We start from the raw sequence: 23,494 nt of genomic DNA, 5'->3' as shown, positions 1-23,494 counted from the left end.
AAAATAACTGCGTATGTATTTAGTTTATCTAAAGTAATAGGCACTAAAAGTAGGATTATGGGAAGCCTTTTGGTCATCTCTATGTATTATCTGAATTTTATGTTACATAAACAATTTTCATAATAAAATATAATTAAAATCAGATTTAGTTGTATAAAATATTAAAGAATTTTAATTGATTCATCACAAAAGCATTAAACAATGTTAATTAAAAATTTTAAATAAATTAAAAGAAATAAACAAGTGCAGAAAATAGCATTAAAATGTTTGCATAATTACATACATTTTAATACTTCCACATTCTTTTGGGAACCCAGGCTTTTAAATTTTGGAAACATGTTAACTCACTGGCAAATAAAGTGAATGCAGATGAATAGTTTCTACATATAATTACAATCTGGAAAACGACTTGCCTATAATCCTTCTGCCAGTTAGCAGTTGAATGATTTTTTAGAATCAAAATAATTTGAACAATGTTTTGCTTTTTAAAGTATCCAAGAATTACACTAGAAAAATGTGTGAACATTTAAGTGTATTTACACAGTTCCATGGTCTCTGATCCACCAGCCTATGTATATTTACTAACCTTGGTTCTATTACCATACATTTTGTAAAGACTTTTGCCAGGTATCTCAGAACAAGTAAGGTGCATTTTAAACAAGCAAAAAACTAGAAAATGAAACATCTAATCCAACTAGGCATTTTGTTAATGACATCAATTGTCAGTAACAGGTTCCTAAAGTAGTACTACCAACATTTCCATACAACAAAAATTAACTAAGTGATAATAGTGCAATTACCAAGTATAATTTTAATTAAATCTGATGACAGGTAAACATTTAATTTTATTTTCAAAAAGATTAAACATTAAGCTATAGAATTCTGCTCTACAGAAATGCATATGGGATAATCTTATTCCTTACCATCTTGTTACAAGTAAGAAATTCTAAACATTTTCTAAAGATATTCAAACTGAGTTACAACAGATGAGTGCCTATCAAGTGAAGACTTTCATAGAGAAGTCAGGAATTAGGCTGGGCACAGTGGCTATGACTGTAATCCCAGCACTTTGGGAGGATTGCTTGAGCCCGAAAGTTCCAGAGAAGCCTGGACAATATAGTGAGAACCATGCCTCGATTAAAAAAAAAAAAAAAAAAATTCAGGAATTCCCTTTACAAATTGGGCATAGAAATTACTTGCCCAAGTTTAAATTTGCCTCTTTGCTTCTGATGTGGCATTAGATAATCCTGGTCCAAGAATGTACTTTACAAAAGACCAGGTCACATTTCTAGAGAAAAACCACTTTGTCAATACTCTTACATAAGAGTCAGGTAATTTTCCAGTTATAGCTACAAAGTTTCATAATTAAAAATTCAGAGTGCTAATCAGTGAATCACTCAAAGGTTTTTCCTTTCTTTGAATCCCCAGATAATTTTCAACAAATTTATTCCTGACTTTTCAACTCATAAGGAACAAAAACTGACGTACGTGTGTGTGTATGAGAGTGTTGGTCTTTTTTATTTTGATATTTATTAAATAGTCTCTATTTTATAATAAGGAGCTCTCTCAACTTATCCAGACAGTAACTCCTTTATAACTGAAATCAACTTTAACTATTAAAATTATATACAAGGAAATTAGGAGTGTTGCAGTACTTGGTTGCAAATAACTTGCCATCTGGTGTTGGGTCAGAAAATGCTATTTCATCAGTGCTGAGAAAACAGCCAAACATGAAGCAATTCCTAAAAGAGAAGAAAAGATAATTTAATAATGGAAGCAACTTAACATTCTAATTAACATGAGCACAACTTAAGTAAATATTCTTGACTTAAATCAACTTTATTTTTAGTAAGTGAAAAAATGCCTTATATTTTAGAGAAAGAAGTCTAATTATATCATTTCACAGATGAGAAAACTAAGGTCCAGAAAAAATTCTGCTGAGGGGCAAAGGGAACCATCCACCTAACTCTAGTATATCCACGGTAAAGAGCAACTAATATAAGATCATACTGCTAGGCCAGGTGCAGTGGCTCACGCCTGTAATCCCAGCACTTTGGGGGCTGAGGCGGGCGGATCACGAGGTCAGGAGATTGAGACTATCCTGGCTAACACAGTGAAACCCTGTCTCTACTAAAAATACAAAAATTAGCCGGGCGTGGTGGCACACGCCTGTAGTCCCAGCTACTTGGGAAGCTGAGGCAGGAGAATCACTTGAACCCGGGAGGCGGAAGTTGCAGTGAGCCCAGACTGCGCCACTGCACTACAGCCTGGTTAACAGAGTGAGACTCCAACTCAACCAAAAAACAGCACATCATATTGCTAATTAAAAGCAACAGATAATTAGAACAAACAAAAAAAATCACCAATTTTAAGCAGTAACCATATATACACACACATATATATATATATATTTTTTTTTTATTTTTTGAGACAGAGTCTCACTCTGTCACCCAGGCTGGAGTGCAGTGGTGCGATCTTGGCTCACTACAACCTCCGCCTCCTAGGTTCACGTGATTCTCCTGCCTTAGCCTCCCAAGTAGCTGGGATTACAGGCATGTGTCACCACACTCAGCTAATTTTTTTTTTTTTTTTTTTTTAGTAGAGACAGGGTTTCTCCATGTTAGCCAGGATGGTCTTGAACTTCCAACCTCAGGTAATCCGCCCTGGCCTCCCAAAGTGCAGGGATTACAGGCATTAGCCACTGCCCAGCCTATATACTTTTTTCAACGAAGACATCCACTGAGAGCTTTAAGAAGGGAAAAACTAATCTGCATTTTGACTACAACTCTCCTTGATCTTGCTTACCTTAGGATTAAAAGTAATAAGGAAATGGTTAAAAGAATTCAACATCTCCCACAACTTGTTTGTGAAAGAAAAAAATAGAATTAATCAAAATTGAGGGATATTCTATAAAATAACTGGCTTGCACTCTTCAAATTCTTCAATGTCAAAAGACTGAGAAATTGTTCCAGATTAGGGAAGATGAAGATTAAAGAGACTAAATGCAGTATGTAATACTGGGCAGGAAAAAAAAAAAAAAGCCATGAAGGACATTTGAGACAACAGACAAAAGTGAAATACGGACTGTCAGATAAAAGCATTATATCAATATTAAATTTCCCAAATTTGATAATTGTATCATGGTTATATAAGAGAATATTCTTGTTCTTAAGAAAAACACCAATGCATGAAGGGGTAAAGGAGCGTAATATATGTAACAAAATAATTCAGGAAGTTTATCTAAACATAGAATGGTAAAGCAAATGAGGTAAACGTTGAACTTACTAGATCTTGACAAAGGCTTCTTACTACTCTTGCTGCTCTTTTGTAAGCTTGAAATTATTTCAGAATAAAAAATTAGAATTTGATTCAATTAGAAGACATAAGCTTCTAATATATTAAATACTATAATTAAATACATAATATGGTAGAACTAGGTTAGATACTGGTATTCCTCATACCAAATTTATATATCTAATATAAAGCATAGAAAAGTATTTCATAACTAATCAAAAATCTTTAAGATATCAATTTTTCCTACTGATCCCTTTTGTAAGTATGTGTAATTGACTAGGATTTATGGCCCAAGATTGGGTCCCCATAATGGTGTTGGTATTTATTTTTTAAAAGTGGCATAGAATGCAAGAGGCTTGAATAACAGTATTCCAAAGTGTGGTCTTTGGTTTGGTCAAAGTGTGCTTATTGGTTTGTAACCTATTATCTAGACAATGAAATATGTGTAGAAATTGTGAGAGTAAGTGTTGTGAAATTCATCCATATAACCTAGATTAGGTAAATTAGCAAACAAGTTTTTTTGCGACATTGGAAACTTTAAACAGCAATACATAGTGTTAGTTCAAAGTGTGTACATGGGAATTAAAAATGGAGACTAATTTTTTTGGTTGAGATATATATACTCATATACCGTAAGACTCACCCTTTAAAAGTGTACAACTGAGAGGTTTTGTGTATATTAACAAATATTGTCCAATCACCACCACTAATTCTAGAACATTTTTATTATCCCAAACGCAGCACTCATTAGTTGCTCTCCATCTTTCCTCAGTCCCTGGAAACTACACATCTACTTTCTGCCTCTGGATCTGCCTGCCTCTTATGGACATTTTATATAAATGTAATCACACAATGTGCGATCTTCTGCAACTGACTTATTTCAATTAGCATAATGTTTTCAAGGTTCCTCCACGATGCAGCGTGTGACAGAATTTCCTTTATGGCTGAATAACATCTCATTGTTATTATTGTATCAATATACCATATTTATCCATTAATCACAGATTGGATTATACTTTTTTGGCCTTTATAAATAATCCTGCTATGAACCTTCATGTACAAGGTTTTGAGTGGACATGTTTTCTTTTCTTGAATATATAACCTAGGAGTCAAACTGCTAGGTCACATAACAGTTTAACTCTGAGAAACCATCAGATTGTATTCCACACCAACTGTACCAGTTTACATTCCTACCAGCAATGTACAAGAGTTTCAGTTTCCTCTACATCCTCACGGACACTTGTCTGTTTTTTGATTACAGTCATCCTACTGGGTATAAAGTGGGACCTCACTATGGTTTTGTGATTTCCCTGATAAAGATGTTGAGCATCTTGTTATGTTGAATTAACCATTTGCAATTCATCTTTGAAGAAATATCTACTGAAATTCTTTGTCCATTTTTAAATTGGGTTGTCTTTTTATTGTGTTCTAAGAATTTTATGGGTATTAGACCCTCCTTAGACAAATGATTTGCAACTATTTTCTCTCGTTCTATGGACTGTCTCACAAATCCACTTTTTAAGTTATGCTTATGAGTTATAGCAAGTCTTCATTATCTAGTCACTGTCAATGAACATGTACAGCTTCTGTAATTTTTCAAACCTTTACTTTGTATAGATTTATTGAAGCATAATTTCACATCTGCTAAGTCTAATAACAATTTGAGATTGTATTTTTGTTTTGTTTTTCTATTTTTTTCTAGCAATCCATTTTTATTTTATTAGTGTTGATCTGTGACAAATTAAACTAGTCCTTTAGCACAGGTAGTTTGAAAAGCAGTGGGCTAGTATGTTTCAGACCTGGAATGTTGTGCCCTAGACTGAGTACATCTAGTATGGTTTTTCTAGTGCCAATACCTTCCTTAGTCTGACTTTGATAGTATTTATACAGAAGTATCTTACCAATATCCTTCTCTTTAGCTCAGAAGCCGAGAGGTACTGGGAAAGCTATGAACCTAAGGTTCTGGATCTAGATCCATTTTATTTCTTACCTCAGGGTATCAACCAGTCGTCTTGCAATGCGCTTTCTTCTCTTCAGTCTGAAAACCCAGATTCTACTTATCCCACAGACTGCAGGTTCTGGTACATCTGAACATTGCCAAGCCCTAGAACATTCTGTAGAGGTTGGGGATCCCGGACCAGCTGGTTCAGACAGGACACGAAAGGCCTGCAATGATATATAGAAGCATCTATAGCTAACACCACAGATGAGTTCACACTGCTTTTAAAAAAAATTCCTTAAATGAAACAAGTATCAAAAATTTAACTTATATCTCCACCAAATATGTTAAAAATATTTTCTATTTCTTCAATTCTTATCCATTTAGTCACACAATGCTTTAAAAAAAACTAATGGTGTTGAGACATTCACACATTCTAGTGCGTCCCATAGCATTATGAAACTTTCCTCTTTAATTAAAACAATTGTAGACATTAGACTCTTCCTTTCAATAAAGTATATCAACCTCTAGCATTCTCTCTATCCTAAAATGTATATATGACCACCTAAAGAAACCAGTAACACTAAAGATTTTTATCTATTAACTATGAAATTTGGTTGGCATTGCAAGTTTCTTAAAAAACATTTTTATTTTGAAATAGATTCATGAGAAGTTGAAAAAACCACTACAGAGGACCATGTGTCCTTTCCTGAGTTTTCCCCAATGATTACATCTTCCATAACTGGTATAATACCAAAACTATGAAATTACCATTGGTAAAATGTGTGTGTATAGTTTCAGGACACTTAATCATACCTGTATATTCATTTAACTACCATCACAATCAAATACAGAACTATTGAGTCACCACAAAGATCTTCTTGCTCATTATAGTCACATCCACACTATCCCGTCTCCCAACCTCAATCCCTGACAACCACCAATTTATTCTCCATGGCTATAATGAGAATGTTATATATTATATAAATGAAATCACACACCATATGACTTTTTAAGATTAGCTTTTTTCCACTCAGCATACTGCCCCTGAGACTCATCCAAGTTGTTAAGGGTATCAATTCTTTGTTCCTTATATCGTTAAGTAGTATTCCATCATATGGATGTATCATAGCTTATCATTCACTTAAAGCATTTAAGGACACTTTGGTTGTTACCAGGTTTTGGCTATTACAAATAAGGCCGCTATTAACATTCTTGTACAGGTTTTTGTGTGTACATCAGTTTTCCTTTGTTTTGGCTGGATCATATGGTAAATACATGTTTAGTTTTTTTTTTTTAATTATTATTTTTTAAAGAGACGAAGTCTCACTGTCGCCCAGGCTGGAGTGCAGTGGCACAATCTTGCTCACTGCAACCTCCACCTCCTGGGTTCAAGTGATTCTCCTGCCTCAGCCTCCCGAATAGCTGGGATTACAAGCATGCACCACCACGCCCAGTTAATTTTTGTATTTTTAGTAGAGGCGGGGTTTCGCCATGTTGGTCAGGCTGATCTCGAACTCCTGACCTCAGGTGATCCGCCTGCCTCAGCCTAAGTGCTAGGATTACAGGTGTGAGCCACTGCGCCCAGCCTGTTTAGTTTTTAAAGAAACTTCAAAACTTTTTCCAGAGAGGCTGTAATATTTTACATTCCTACCGACAATGTGTGAGATATCTAGTTTCTCCATATCCTCACTAGCATTTGGTATTGTCTCAATTTTTTACATACTGTTACCTCTTCTGACAGGTGTGTATTTAGTTTTTAATTACCAAAAACAAAACATTGTTTCTGACCTGAGAGTAGAAGAGAATAGTTGGCTACATCTTGCCTATTATCAGGACATAAGAGTCTACTTCTTTGAGATCAAAGAAGGAAAAGGCCTTTTAAATAAATACACAACATAAAAAGATGTAAACTGTAAAATTAGTAATGTTGAAGGGAGAAAAAGTACAGAGCTTTTGTAGGTGATATAAATTGTTATCAGCTTAAAATAGACTGCTATATTAAAGGATATTTTATGTAAGCCTCATGACCAAAAAGCGAAAACCTATAGTAGATACATAAAAGATAAAGAAATCAAAGCATACCACTACAGAAAATCATCAAATCCCAAGGAAGACAGCAAGAGAGGAATAAAGGAATATATATAAAACAACCAGAAAACAAAACAAAATGGCAATAGTAAATCTTTATTTATCAATAATTACTTTAAATGTAAATAGAATACATTTGCCAATCAAAAGACACACAGAGTGGCTAAATGGATAAAAACACAAGACTCAACTAAATATTGCCTACAAAAGACTCACACAGACTGCAAGTGAAGGGTCAGAAAAACATACTCCATGCAAATGGAAACCGAAAGACAACAGGAAGTACCTACACTTACATCATAAAAAACAGATTTCAAGTCAAAAACCATCAAAAGAGACAAAGAAGGTAATTATATAATAAAAAGGTCAATTCATTAAAACAGTTGTAAATATATATGCGCCTAACATTGGAGCACCTAAATATATATTTAGGATTCTGAAAGGGGAAATAGATAGGAATACAAAATTGAAGAGGACTTCAAGATCCCACTTTCAACAATGGATACATCATCCAGACAGAAAATAAATAAGGAAATGCTGAACATTTTTTTTCTTTCTTAAGAGACAGGGTCTCACTATTGCCCTGACTGGAGTGCACTGGTGCAATCACAGCACACTGCAGCCTTGAACACCTGGGCTCAGGTGATCTTCCTGCCTCAGCCTCCCAAGTACCTGTGACTATAAGCATGCACTACCATGCCTGGCAAATTTTTGTAAAGACAGGGTCTCACTATGTTGCCCAGACTGTTCTTGAACTTCTAGCCTCAAGCTATCCTCCTGCCTCAGCCTCCCAAAGTGTTGGGATTACAGCTGTAAGCCACTGAGTTCAGCCAGTAAACACTGAACTACACTTCAGACCTAATGGACCTAACAGAAACACATATAGTATTCCATCCAATAGCAGCAGAATGAATGCACATTCTTTTCAAGTGCACACAGAACATTCATACAGTATAAAATTATAGATCAATGACAGGAGGAAAAGTGGAAAACTGACAAATATGTGAAAATTAAACCACATGCTCCTGAACAACCAACAGATCAAAGAAATTAAAAGGGAAATTGACAAATTTCTTGAGACAAATGAAAATGGAAACACAGCATACCAAAACCTATGGAATGCAGCAAAAGCAGTTCTACATAAAAAAGAAGAAAGATCTCAAGTAACCTAATGTTACACCTCAAAGAATTAGAAAAAGAATAAAGCCCAAAGTTAGTAGAAGGAAGAAAATAAAGATAGTAGAGATAAATTAAACGGGGACTCGAAAAATAGAAAAGATCAACAAAAGGAAGAATTGGTTTTTTGAAAGATAATAAAATTGACAAACCTTTAGCTAGACGAAGAAAAAAGAAGACTCAACTAAACAGAATCACAAACAAAAAGAGGAGATATTACAACTGATTATCACAGAAGTACAAAGGATCGTAAGACACTATGGATAATTATATACCAACAAATCAGGTAACCTACAGGAAACAAATTCCGAGAGGCATACAACCTGCCTACACCAAATCATGGAGAAACAGAAGATCTAAACCAATAGAAAGGAGATTCAATTAGTTAAAAAAAAAACAACAAACACAACTTGCATCATAAGAAGGCCCATCTGTAATGACGTCACTGCTAAATTCTACCAGACATTTAAAGAATACTAATCCTCAAACTCTTCCAAAAAACTGAAGAGGAAGAATACCCCCAAAGTCATTTTACAAGGCCAGAATTAACCTGATACCAAAGCCAGAAAAGGACACTACAAGACCGGCCAATATTCCTGATAAACAGATGCAAACTGACACATTAAAAGAATAGTACACCATGATCCAGTGGACTTTATCCCTGGATGCAAGGATGGCTCAATACACGCACATCAATGTGTTACACCATATTAACAGAATGAAGAACAAAACTATATGATCATCTCAATACAGAAAAGGCATCTGACATCCTTTCATGATAAGAACTCTCAACAAATTAGACACAGAAGGAATGTACCTCAGTATACTAAAGGCCATATATCACAAGCCCACAACTAACATCATACTCAGCAATGAAAAATTGAAAGCTTTTCCTCTTAGATCAGGAATAAGACAAGGATGCTAACTCTCATCATTTCTATTCTACATAGTTCTAGAATTCCTCGCCAGAGCAATTAGGAAGAAAAAAGAAAGGCATTCAAATTTAAAGGAAGAAGTTAAATCATCTGTTTGCAAATGATATGAACTTATGCACAGAAAACCCTAAAGACTCCACCAAAAAAACTATTAAATTCAGAAAAGGCGCAGGATACAGAATCAACATACAAAAGTACCTTTTCTATATAGGAACAATGAACTACAAACTATCTAAAAAAGAAATCAAGAAGACAATCCATTTACAATAGCATAAAAAAAACCCACTTATGAATAAATTTAACCGAGGAGGTGAAAGATCCATACACTGAAGACCGGAAAACACTGATGAAAGAAGCTGAAGAATATTCACATAAATGGAAGGATACCCAGTGTTCGTGGCTTGGAAGAATTAATATTGTTAAAATGTCCATACTACCCAAAGCAATCTACAAATACAATGCAATCCCTATCAAAATTCCAATGGCATTTGCCACAAAAATATAAAAAAGTCCTAAAATCCTATGGAACCATAAGCAATTCCAAACGGCCAAAGCAATCTAGACCAAAGAGTAAAGCTGAGGGGCACTGCACTCCTACTGGCATTAAAACAAAACATAGCAACTAAAGGAACAAAACAGATAAAATAAATCCAGGCATTTAGAGTCAACTGGTATCTGACAAACACATCAAGAACAAACAATGGGGCAAGGACACAGTCTCTTCAATAAATGATGTTGGGAAAAATGAATATGACAAAATAAGAATAAAATTGGAGCCTTATCTCAAACCACATACAAAAATCCACTCAAAATGGATTGAAGACTTAAAATGACAGACCTGAAGCTGTAAAACTATAAGAAAAAAAATGAGAAAAAAGCTTGACATAGGTCTGGGCAATAATTTTCTGGCTATGACTCCCAAAGTGTGGGCAATAAAAGAAAGAAATGTAAAATCAAACTGAAGTTTCTGCATAGCAGAGTGGATAAACACAAACCAACCAACCTACTGATTGACTGGAAAAAAATTTTGCATATACAATAGTGGATAATAGCCAAAATATATAAATAACTCTATAGCAAGAAAACAAATACTCGGATTAAAAAATGGACAAAGAACCAGAATAGATATTTCTCAAAAGACATACAAATCAGGAACAGGCATATGAAAAATGCTCATTCAACACTACTATTCATGAAGGAAATGCAAATTAAAACAAGATCACCTCACACCTGTCAGGATGATTACTATAAAAATACAATCACCATATGCAGCAATCCCACTCCTGAGTGTATATCCAAAGGAACTGAAAAAAGTATGTTGAATAGAAATCTGTACTCTCATGTTCAAGGCAGCATTATTCGGAGCCAAGATATGTAATCAACGTAAGTGTCCATCAATGGATGAATAAATAAAGAAAATGTGGGCCGGGCGCGGTGGCTCAAGCCTGTAATCCCAGCACTTTGGGAGGCCGAGACGGGCGGATCACGAGGTCAGGAGATGAGACCATCCTGGCTAGCACCGTGAAACCCCGTCTCTACTAAAAATACAAAAATTAGCGGGTGTGGTGGCGGGCGCCTGTAGTCCTGGGAGGCTGAGGCAGGAGAATGAAGTAAACCGGGAGGCCCGGAGCTTGCAGTGAGCTGAGATCCGGCCCACTGTACTTCCAGCCTGGAGTGACAAATGAGACTCCGTCTCAAAAAAAAGAAATGTAAGGTACATATACACGTGGAATACTATTCAGCCTTTAAAAAGGCAATCCTGACGTTTGCAACAACGTGAATGAACCTGGAGGACATTATGTTAAGTGAAATCAGCCAAGCAAAAAAGAAAAATAGTGCAACATCTCCCACAGGTAATCTAAAGAGGTTGACCTAGCAAAGCAAGGAGTAGAATACTCAGAGTAGTTTGCCAGAGGCTGGGGGAGTGACAGATAGGAGAAATGGGGAAACGTTGGTAAAGGGTACCAAGTTTAAGTTAGGATAAATTCTGCAGATCTATTGTACGGCATGACTATAGCTAATGTATACTTGAAAATTGCTAGAAGCCGGGCACGGTGGCTCATGCCTGTAATCCCAGCAATTTGGGAGGCCGAGGCGGGCAGATCACGAGGTCAGGAGTTCAAGATCAGCCTGGACAACATAGGAAACCCCGTTACTACTAAAAATACAAAAATTAGCCAGGCATGGTGGCACGCAGCTGTAGTCCCAGCTACTTGGGAGGCCGAGGCAGGAGAATAGCCTGAACCTAGCAGGCAGAGGTTGTGGTGAGCCGAGATCACACCACTGCACTCCAGCCTGCGCAACAGAGCAAGACTCAGTCTCAAAAAAAGAAAGAAAGAAAAAGAAGAAAATGAAAATTGCAAGGGGAGTAGATCTAAATGTTTTCATCACAGTAAGTTGATAAGTATGTGAGGTGAAAGATATATTAGCTTGACTTAGTCATTTTACAATGTATACCTATATCAAAATATCACATTGTACACTATAAATATTTGCAATTTTTATTTGTGAGTTATACCTTAATAAAGCTGAGGGAGAAGGGAAAGGCCAAACTGATCACTTATACTGGCAAAAATACAAACAACCTGCTTTTCTCTCCAACTTCTAATAACACAAGGAGAAACTATGTCTTCTAGAACATTGCTAATTAGTACCCAAATTAGATTCTAATTAAGGGATAATGACTATTTTGCCAAAAATATTAACCTTCACTAAGCCACATGTTTAAAAACTTTGGTTTATAGATCTGCTTACTTAAAATCAATATACTTTATAGTCCAGCTGTGGAAATGATTACATGAACATAAGACTGGCTTACCTATCCTGTTTACATAAAGCAAAATTCCAAATATTAATGGAAATAAATAACTTCAATTATCCACAAGGTCAAGATATTCCAGCAGAATGTTATTAATGGTAGCAATCTTAAATGCTGAGACTTCTCCCAACTTTTCTCTTTATTTTGCCCGCAAATTATGCCAATAATTTAAAATAAATATACCATACCTGTTTGATGGGTTCTGCAATTAAACACCCAACTACTCTCTTTTCATCAGATATAAAAAGAAAAGTTTTTATTTTGTTTGGACACTTAGGAACAACTTGCTGGAAGCCCAATTCATTATCAACAAGTTCTTGGACATCTTCTACCTAATGATTTTAAAAACCAAGACAGGTGAACGTTTTAAAAAGTACAATAGAAACTATACATATTTATATACACAAAATGTGTGATTACTGTTACTTTAGTGTCTTTAATTTCTATTTCTTAAATTGACACACCTCCAAAATTATTTCACTATTGATGCATGTAGCTGCTACTGTGGAAACAAGGTTTTAAGAACCTATTTTAAAGATCACTTTCAGTAGAAATTCAGACACCTGGGAGGGATAAGGAATAGAAAGCATTAAAACAGATTTGTTTTAGCTTTATTCATTATTCACGGTGGCTAGACATCCAACCTCAGAAACACAGGCAACACCAATGTAAGAAATAGACCCTGGGGCCATTAATTTCTCAAACTGAAAGCTTAGTTTATCTTTCACAAGGGAAAGATGAACATAAAAGATAAGCTGTGGAGCCTTATCTGCCTTCTTTACTCCTTTGTCCTACAATTCTAAGTTTAGTTTTGTATAAATTGCTACGAAAGTAATCATTAAGCAGGTACCCAAGTGAATTATGTCAGCAAAGGCAGTGTGCACTTCAACATAGGTTGATTTCTTGGGGGTGGGGAAATGCAAGTTAAAAAGATAATGTTCCATACCTTTTTGATAGCGAAGCTTGGATCATGTGGCAGAACCAACACAATTTTCCCATCCCAAAACTCTGCTACTACACGTTCTTTCTTCCAACCCTGCCAAAGGAAAAAAGGGTCACAGTTTAATTTGTGAAGAGAAAAAAACCAACACTAAATAATTTGATGTGCAGAAGACAAAAGGCTAAACAGTAAGATATTTAAAAAAGATGAAATCCAACTAAAAGTAATGTGGGAAGAGACATAAAAGACGCCTAAAACAGGTACCTGGCCTCAACAAGCTTATATCCTATCTGGAGACATGTATATGATTATAAAGCAAGGTAAAGAGGTAACGGTGCGGTGGCTCACACCTATAATCCTAGCACTTTGGGAGGGCTGAGGCGGGTGGATCACTCGAGGTCAGGAGTTTGAGACGAGCGGGCAGGTAGGGGAGGGGTAGAAGAATAAGCCAAATTCCAAGAAAAGGCTAAATAAAAGTCCTTATATGTTTGTCCCTTATGTTTAACAAGACCATGGAAGGGCGCAGTCTTACAACTATTTTAATCTCAATCCCCAGCATAGTGCTTTGGCATGTGGCCCTAGTGTTTGAATGATACTGAAGTGTTATGGTACTTGAAAAGGGTTTAAAAACCTTGGTAAGATGTCAATGAGCATAATGGGGAAAGTGGTTAACTTGCCTTCAGGCTAAGGCAACTAACTGAATAAGCACAGGTGTAGAGAATGGCAAAAAAAAATGTGGTATAACTGACTGGAAAAAATGAGGCTGAAATATTAGAAATAAATTTAATAAGATCCACATTGACAAAACTATAAAATGTTCCTGAAAGACATCAAAGACATGAATCAATCAGAGGTATACTAAGTTTCTAAGTATACACTAGGTTTATATTATAGTATATACTAAGTTTATATTATAGTATGTACTATACTAAGTTTCTAAGTTATACTAAGATTTTTTTTCCCTAGAAATAAATGGCATTAGTTTGACTACTTTCAATAAAAATTAGAATAGGTTTTTTATTTGGGGGGAATGTGATAGGCTCCTTTTTTAATTTGAAAGAGTAAATGTGCAGAAAAAGTCAAGACATTTTTTACAGAGAAGGATGAAAGGGAACTTACCTAACTATACATCCAAATACAGTATGGAGCTATGTTTGTAAAAGTATGGCACTGGCCAGGAAATAATGGATGGTGCAGAAGTGTCCCATAACAAGCCCATTTATATGTGGGAATTTAGTATGCATTAAAGGTGGCATTGCTAATCAGTGTGGAAGATAAACCAGTCAAACAGTAATGTTGGCACACTTTGCAGTCCTTTAGGAAAAATACAAAGTTAAGATCCATCTCTGACACTATGTCTTGAAAAACTTCCAGTGGATTAAAGGTCTAAATATAAAATTTATAGCTATATATTTTTTTTAAATGTAGGAAAAACTTCTTACTAATTTTGGGACTGAGATGATGTTCCTGACTTAAGAAACCAAAGGTCACAAATTAGCTAAATAAAAATTTTGTTTTCTTTGTAGCAATATACACCATAAAAAGGTTAAAGAAAATCCAAGTAATGGTATTTGCTTGTATATGCAGAAAATATCTCTGAAAGATATATAGATGAACCTGTGAATGCTGGATGCCTATAGATAGGGGAACAAGGTTTCTGGAAGGGGTATGGAGAAACACTTCACTGGATATACTTTTGCATTCTGTGAATTTCGAATCATGTGAAAGTATGACTATATCAAAAATATAAATTCAAACCTTAAAAAAAGGGACAGGGAGAATGTATTTGTAACACAGGAATAATATACAAAATATATAAAGGATAACATGTCCAGTATGTTTCCACAAATTAAAGAAAGAAATCCAACATAGTATAGTCTGGCTTCATCAGAGAATGTGGCTTATTCCAGCGGCAGGAGCTTAGAGCTGGAGAGGGAATGTGTCATGCGACAAGGTGAGCAGGGGCCAGATATGAAGAGATCTGCTGGCCAAGGTAAGGAGTCTCGGTTTTATTCCTAGTGCAACAGAAAGCTGCCATGTGTGAAGCAGACAATGTCAGAACCTATGTTTTAGAACTTTCTGGCTGATGTAGAGATATCAGAGAGGGCAAGAATTTAAATTATACACATATACACTTTCTCTTTTGTATATATTTTATATGCACATATATAGAAAAGGTTAAGGCCAGATTAAAGAGCACCAAACTGCTGGTGGGAACTTTTTCTTTCTAGAAGTATGTAGAATTATACTAGACTTATGTTTTATTTGTGGCTTTTTTTTTTTTTTTTGAGATAGAGTTTAGCTCGTCACCCAGGCTAGAGTGCAATGGCGCAATCTCGGCTCACGGCAACCTCCGCCTCCTGGGTTCAAGCGATTCTCCTGCCTCAGTCTCCTGAGTAGCTGGGATTACAGGCGGCTGCCACCACGCCGGGCTAATTTTTTGTATTTTTAGTAGAGACGGGGTTTCGCCATGTTGGGCAGGCTGGTCTCAAACTCCTGACCTCAGGTGATCCACCCACCTCGGCCTCCCAAAATGCTGGGATTACAGGCGTGAGTCACCGCGCCCAGCCTAGACTTACGTTTTAAAACATTATTTCTGGTAGCACTATGGGAACCCAGAAAGCAAGCTGTTTCAATAAACAGGCTAAAAACTTTGTGAAGGTATTAACTATGGCAATAAAAATAGGGGAAAAGGAATGAGTAGCAGGTACAATCATAAAGATAGGGCCAATGATAGGATGTGTTGGGACTTGAAAGGTGTTTAATGGGTGGGACCTCACCTCTCAGAAAAAACCTGGACAAGTCATGGAAAGGCTATTTTTTCTAAGGCTATCCATAAAGACAACACTATAGTGGGAAGAGGGTATCTCTTCAGGTCTTTGAATTTTGTATATCTTGACTGTTCAGCTCTGCTCAGAATGCAGTGTTTACAAAATATTTATCTTATATTGAGAAGATAAGCTTGAAACATCATCATTAAAAGTTAACTTTTCAGGCTGGATGGTGGAAAAGAAATGTCTCTTTTAAAGCAGTTCTACTTCTAGAGCAAACTGAAAGACTATCTTTTGGCTCACCACATATTTGATTCCTTCCAGAAACCTGTGGTGATGCTGTACATGCTGCATTTCATCTTCAGGGTTGGAAGCAGTATATATCATACCACAAGACTTGCACACAGTAGCCCCAAAATGTTTCTGACCAGCGTCCTATAATTGGGGGGTATAAAAAGAAGCCCATTTAAATATAGCACAAATAGCTCTAAATTACGTACCTATAACCATTCATTCAAATTTCACCTAATTTTTTTTTTTCTGCTGACACAAGAGAAAAACTAAATGAAAGTCTGCTTACTATATCCTCCTTCCCTCCCCCAAAACAAAATGAAATGAAATGAGATCATGCCGGGCACAGTGGCTCATGCCTATAATCCCGGCACTTTGGGAGGCTGAGGTGGGTGGATCACTTCAGCCAAGGAGTTAGTGACCAGCCTGGGCAACATGGTGAGACTCCATCTCTTTGGCCAGGGCGGCGGCGTAGAAGAGACCTAAAAATGCAATAAATTGATGGAAGGGAATTGTTTATTTGAATGCACAGTGTAAAAACCAAAGATTCTTTTATTTTTACAAGATTCCTTACTAGACCCATGGTTCTAAGAAGCAATAAGACTAAACTGTGGAAATTATAGCTAAAACGAACAACAGAACTTTTTAATGAGACGGAGTCTCGCTCTGTCGCCCAGGCTGGAGTGCAGTGGCCGGATCTCAGCTCACTGCAAGCTCCGCCTCCCGGGTTGACGCCATTCTCCGGCCTCAGCCTCCCGAGTAGCTGGGACTACAGGCGCCCGCCACCTCGCCCGGCTAGTTTTTTTTTGTAATTTTTTAGTAGAGATGGGGTTTCACTGTGTTCGCCAGGATGGTCTCGATCTCCTGACCTCGTGATCCGCCCGTCTCGGCCTCTCAAAGTGCTGGAATTACAGGCTTGAGCCACCGCACCCGGCCTAATGAAACTCTTAAAGACCTGAAAAAGCCTTCTTTCAAAGAGAAGAGCAAAAATTTTAGGACTTCTATATTAATTATACAATATTTTTCCTTAAGTGGCTAAGAATATTAAATTATTCTTAAAGAATATTAAAATTATTTGACTCAAGAATTGACAAAAAATAAAGTTCAGGAAAAGCACAGATAAATTCAAGAATATTCAGTGTCACCACCTATAACTCCCATTCTGTCACATAAAACATTGCTTAATGCCATTGAAAATACCAAGTTCTGAACTGTCTAATACAGGGGTTTTTCTGTAAAGGGCTAGATAGGAGAAGCTTTGTTTTGCATTTACTCACAATGATGAGCTGGTCTTTTGTTTTTTTACTTGTATCTCTGGTATTAGTATTTTTCTGGATATTGGTCTGTTTCAAGAAGTTGATAGATCCCACAGAAAGCTGTTCTTCACCTAAAGATCTTGACACAGAAAGTTGATAAATATCATATAAATTTGATAAATATCACAATTTGATATTTATTATAAGTTGATAAATATATAAATTCATAATTTTTGCGGAATTACAAGGGAAAGAAAGCAGACATTTAACAGAGTACCTTGCAATTTTTAGTGCTTTCTGACATTAACTTGATGAGATAATAGGGACAGGAATAATGAGAAATCTGAGGCCCACTCAGAGAGGGTCAGTAATTTACTCAAGGTAAAGTAACTAGTAAATGGCAGCATTAACACTCAAATCCTGGTCCTCTGACTCCAAGTCCCAGGGACTTCCTTCTACGATATCAGATGCACAAAGATACACACTTTGGAAACTGACTTCACCCTTTAAAAAAAGATTTTTTTTGCTTTATCAAATCTTAGGATAATATTCACCTATACAGTTATAAAGAAATTCCTGGGGTACTGGAGGAAATAAGTATAATACTGAACTTCACAGATCCACAGGAAATCAGAGTCACCATCATATTATGACCCAGCAACGTTTTACCTGGGCAATGAAGCTACTAAATTTGCCTTTCCTTATACCAAAAGCAGCATCTCACTACTCTGAAATTCTTAAGGAAAAAAAAAAATTTAGGCTGGACAGATGTAGTTGAGACAACCTTTACCTATTAGGAAAGAATGCTGAGATTGACTTACAGAGGTTGGAAACCGGAGCCCCTCAGGCCAAATCTAGCTAGCAGACATGTTTTGGTTGACCCATATGTTATTTAAAACTTTGGATTAGCCTCCAATATTTTAAAATTTAGAGATTTCACTTAAAAATGTGTATTTCCAATATTAAAAGAGACTGTAAGATCACTAAACCTCTATTCCATCAAAGAATCTACAAGTTCGAACTTGGAATAGCACACGCCCTTTTAAGTGGGCAATTCTTCAGCTGGCCCTACTTTCCACTCAGCCTGCTGGCTCTATAGGTACTGAGTTTGTAACCCTTGCCTTGTAATGAAAGGAGTAGAAATCCCTAAAGAGTAGAAGTAAATAAGAAAAAAAAAACCCCTAGTGCCCAAAGTAAGAGGTTCAAACAACAGGGGGGAAAAAAAAACCTGACAGAGTAGAAAAGAAAAAAGTGGAGCATTAGCTTTACTGCATTAAGCTAAGTCAAGCTGTCTTCTTACCATTTGTCTGAAAAGTAGTTTTCAAATTGACTTCACAAATCTATGCTAAGAAATACATTTCACATGACTAGTATAGACATAAAACCAAAGTTTCACTAAATATACTTGCTGTGTGAGATACACTACTCCGCTAAAAATAAATGCTATTGTTGGAGGCCAAAGAATGAGGGTTGTGACCAATTCAGTATACCACTGGAGGCCATATGAGCAAACAGCAAACTGTTCTCATGAATGCAGGTTGCTGGCAAACTGACCAACTGCGTCTGCCACCCAGAAGGAATGCTGAGGGCAGTCATGCCCAGGCACAGTGTTTCTTGCCATTATCTACAGGCACATTTGAAGCTTGTTAACAATCAAGTGAACCTGTGATAAATCATGCAGCTGACCTTTACCTGCTCCCCTCTGCTGTTTCTACCCAATAAATACGAAAGGCTGTAGCAGCTCAGGGCCCTTGCTCACTAGAAGTGAGAAGCTCCCAACCCCTTCTTTAAAAAGATCCTTTTGTCTTTGTCTTCATTTCTGTGTTCGTCCACCTTCGTTCAGTCCCATAGTAACAGTCACAAGATATGACACCCTAAACTGGTCTGATGAACTACTAATGGGCTGCTACCTACAGTATGAAAAAACATTTGTCCAAGTTACTGACCCTTTTCACCTTATGCAGCCTTTGCTAACTCAGCTCTCCCTGACCCTGCATGTGTGATAACCATCTCTTTGCTTCCATTTTAGCAATTGTAACATTATACTAGTTTAAATGTCTACCCTCCTCTAACCATAACCTTGATAGCAAGACCACATTAATTATCTTCACATCTCTAGAACTCAGTATAGCTCAATAGCATGTGATACTCTCTAAATGTTCACTGAATGAATTTTAAAAACCAAAAAACAAATGTGAGACTAAGCACTTTGAGAATCTGTAATCTATCTGAAGTAACAGATTAAATCTCAAATTGCTGATAACTGACATTTTGGAGTCTGCAAAAAGAGTAATATCATATTATTTAACAAATAGTATCCCACTGTCTTTTTTTTTTTTTTTTTTTTTTGAGACAGAGTCTTGCTGTGTCGCCCAAGCTGGAGTGCAGTGGTGCAATCTTGGCTCACTGCAACCTCTGCCTCCTGGGTTCAAGCTAGTCTCCTGTCTCAGCTTCCTGAGTAGCTGGGATTATAGGCATGCCCCATCATGCCCAGCTAATTTCTGTATTTTTAGTAAAGATGGGGTTTCACCATGTTGGCCTAGTCTCAAACTCCTGATCTCAGGTGATCCACCCACCTTGGCCTCCCAAAGTGCTGGGATTACAGGCGTGAGCCACAGAGCCTGGCCTGTCTCTTTATACTAGACTAAATTAGTATACACTTTTATCAGTTAATTGTGGTAGGCTTCTGCTATGGTTTGAGCATGTCCCCCAAAATTCATGTGTGAAAACTTAATCTCCAGTGCAACAGTTCTGGGAGGTAGGGCCTAATAAGAGGTGTTTAGCTCATGATAGCTCCACCTTCATGAATGAATTAATGTTGATTATTGAAGGACGTGAGGCTGCAAGCCAAGCTCTCTTGTTCTCTCATGTACACTCTCTTGTTCTGCCTTCTGCCATGGGATCATGCAGCAAGAAGGCACCCAACAGATGTGGCTGCTTGATCTTGGACTTCTCAGCCTCCAGAACTGTGAGCCAAATAAATTTCTGTCCATTATAAATTACCTAGTCCATGGTATTCTGTGATAGCAACACAAAATGAACTAAGACAGCTCGCATCTTCAATAAAAGGTCATGAAAGATAACAACACAGGTGAAAAATGGGAAAGGTGAGAAAAACTAGAAACAAACCTTTGAAGAGGAAAAGCTGCCCACTCAACCTAGTCACTGAGGCAATTTAAGATGAGGTGCTCTGAGAGTAAGGAAAATGTAGCCGGGAAGTTCCTTAGTTAATATCTGGAGTTATTTATAATCAAATGGAGAGAGAAGGATCAAAGCTACTTAGGAAGAAGATGTTTAGACTATAAGAAACTACTTTTTCAGAGCTCTGCTGCCTATCATGCTCTCTACCCATCCGTGCCTCCCCCAATGCAGTCTTCAGCTTTGAATACGATATTGGTAGCTTCAGCTATACTTTATGAAAACATTAAGCTGCTGCAAGTTACTTACTCCTCCAGCCAGCTTTCTCATCTACAAAATGGGGTAACAATGGTACCTACATCATGAAGCTATAAATGCTTATTAAATTATAGCTACTATACTATCACCCAGGGAAGGAAATATAACTTAATGGGCATTTGGTTCAGATATAGATTCTAGTCCTGGTCCTAGTACCTAATAGCTGTGCAACTGTGGCTAAATTACTAACAGTTTCTTAGGCTAAAAATAGAATAATAGTATCTACCTTCTAATTTGTTGTGAAAATTAAGATAATAGATACAAAAGCTACTTATTACAGGTAAGGTATTATATGTTAGCAATTACTCTTACTCAAGCATATAAAGATCTTTTCCATCTCTCAACTCTTAAGTTCTTATGTTTCCATGAGGGACTGATTTCATCACCCTATTCTCAATATTATTCTCCTATTCCCCTTAGTGAGGAAGAAAAAAAACTCCCCAAATTAAGTAGCACGAGACTGAAAAAGAGACCCAGAGGACCTGTGTAATTTATAAGGCTTGAACTTTAAAACAGTAACAATTCTCACCTTTTTGAATTGACTGAAGATGCACTGAAGATTGGATAGACAGTGGACTTAGGAGAAACTGGTAGGGGAAAAATTGTGATAATGTGTATTACCAAATAAAATCAAACCTTTAATTCATAAGATTTCAAAGGTTAATTAAGACAAAATACTACTCAAGATCGAGATTTAACAAAGAGGCAAAGGTAATCCCATGGAGGAAAAACAGTCCTCAACAAATGGTGCTGGACCAATTAAACGTCCACATGCAAAAAAAATTACACCTATTCAAACCTTATGTAAACTTAACTCAAATGGATCACAGATCTAAATGTAAAACTATGATCAGGCATGGTGGCTCATGCCTGTAATCCCAACACTTTAGGAGACCAAAAACGGGAGGATTGCCTAAGGCCAGGAGTTCAAGACAAGTCTGAGCAACTTAGTGAGACTGTGTTTCTACAAAAAAATAATAAGGTAAAAACATAAAACTACAAAACTTCTAGAAAACTATTAGGGAATAATCTTCATGAACTTGGATTGGGTAATAAGTTTTTACACACAACACTAAAAGCATAATACATTTATAAAAAATTAATTTAGACTTTATCAAATTTAAAAATTGTGCTCTACAAAAAATAAAGAGAATGAAAAGACAAGCCACAGATTGAGGGGAGAAAATATTTGCAATCATGTATCTGATCAAAAACTTGTATCCAGAATATATAAAGAATTCTTATGGTATGCCGACAGTTCAGTGATAAATGAGAATTACTACTGATACATCCAACATCATGGATGAACTTTAAATGTATTACTAAGTGAAATAAGCCAGACCCCAAAGGATACATATGTGTAATGTTTTTCCTGGAAAAGGTAAAACTATAGAAATAAAAAGCAGATTAATGGTTGCCACGGGACTGTGGGGAAGGACAGTAACAACAAAACGTAGGCATAGGGAAATTTTAGGGTGAAGGAACTGTAATGGCTAATACATAATTCTATACATTTGATAAAACCCACAGAACTGTAAAAATCACAAAGAATGAACTTCAATGTACATCAAATGAGAAAAAAATATGTATAAATATCAACCAGGCTACTGAGGTAGCCTAAGATGGAATGCATACTGTGAGAAATGAACCTAACTATATTAGAACTGTACAGCATAATGACACCGAAGGAGGTAGGGGGAAAAAGAGAAGCTGACCTAAGTAACTTCAGCAAATGGTGTTTTAACTAGAAGTTATAAGGATAAAGACAAAAAGACACTACTTAAAATTGCACTCTAGGCTGAGTGCAGTGGCTCACGCCTATAATCCTAGAAAATACGTATATTATTTAATATATATATATTATTAAACTATATATGGAATTCTACAAAGGGAAAAAATTGAAAATATATCACATTTAGAAAAGAATGGCATGAGTTGATACAGGATTCCACAAAAGCTTACTTCGGCAATAATTACATACAGAAAAAGACACTGAATTAGATAAGATTCATCTCAACCTCAACATGAACAATGAGATGAAAGGTAAGGGAGGCCGAGGCACGTGAATCACCTGAAGTCAGGAGTTCGAGATGAGCCTGCCCAACATGGCGAAACACCATCTCTACTAAAAATACAAAAAAATTAGCCAGGCATGGTGGCAGACACCTGTAATGCCAAGTACTCAGGAGGCTGAGGTAGGAGAATCGCTAGAACCCTGGGGGCAGAGGTTGCAGTGAGCTGAGATTGCACCACTGCACTACAGCCTGGGTGACAGAGTGAGACTGTCTCAAAGAGAAAAAAAAAATTGCACTCTAATTGGTTAATATATTTCTCACAGGGGTATGAATTAACAATTATGAAATGTTTTACATGTTTACTGGGACAGAACAAATAAGTAGGTGAATAGTAGGAACTAAGTTTCTCACTGTCTGAGAGGGAAGTTGCAGATGAAAAAAGGATAGAATAAATCCTGGAGTACTGGATTAGAGTTGGAGATATCAACGTCCAGCTGGCGATATGCAAACAA

The 23,494-nt window shown here is 36.5% G+C and overlaps 1 protein-coding gene across 6 annotated transcripts in view; it reads right to left on the bottom strand.

Moving 5' to 3' along the window:
- Window positions 1–23,494, bottom strand: part of ESCO2 (establishment of sister chromatid cohesion N-acetyltransferase 2) — a 38,051-nt gene that overhangs the window by 6,939 nt on the left and 7,618 nt on the right. For 2 of the 6 annotated variants that reach the window (XR_002523739.2, XM_021942159.2), the window contains exons 5-11: window positions 21,497–21,554; window positions 17,533–17,650; window positions 16,268–16,399; window positions 13,200–13,289; window positions 12,442–12,585; window positions 5,285–5,460; window positions 1,656–1,742 (exon numbers count right to left, since the gene is read on the bottom strand). Coding sequence is in view for 5 of the 6 variants with exons in the window: in XM_021942159.2 (XP_021797851.1) it covers window positions 1,656–1,742; window positions 5,285–5,460; window positions 12,442–12,585; window positions 13,200–13,289; window positions 16,268–16,399; window positions 17,533–17,650; window positions 21,497–21,554 (805 nt within the window). In the remaining variant the exon portion in view is untranslated. Of the gene's footprint in view, window positions 1–144; window positions 1,743–3,285; window positions 3,333–5,284; window positions 5,461–12,441; window positions 12,586–13,199; window positions 13,290–16,267; window positions 16,400–17,532; window positions 17,651–21,496; window positions 21,555–23,494 lie in introns of those variants that run through there. The other 4 variants (XM_021942160.2, XM_017961885.3, XM_003902589.5 and 1 more) reach the window with 4 other exon arrangements.

Source organism: Papio anubis, chromosome 8 (assembly GCF_008728515.1).
Source record: "Papio anubis isolate 15944 chromosome 8, Panubis1.0, whole genome shotgun sequence".
NCBI lineage: Eukaryota > Metazoa > Chordata > Mammalia > Primates > Cercopithecidae > Papio > Papio anubis.
The sequence above is the reverse complement of the archived record's forward strand: the minus strand, read 5'-3'. Positions and strand labels throughout refer to the sequence as shown.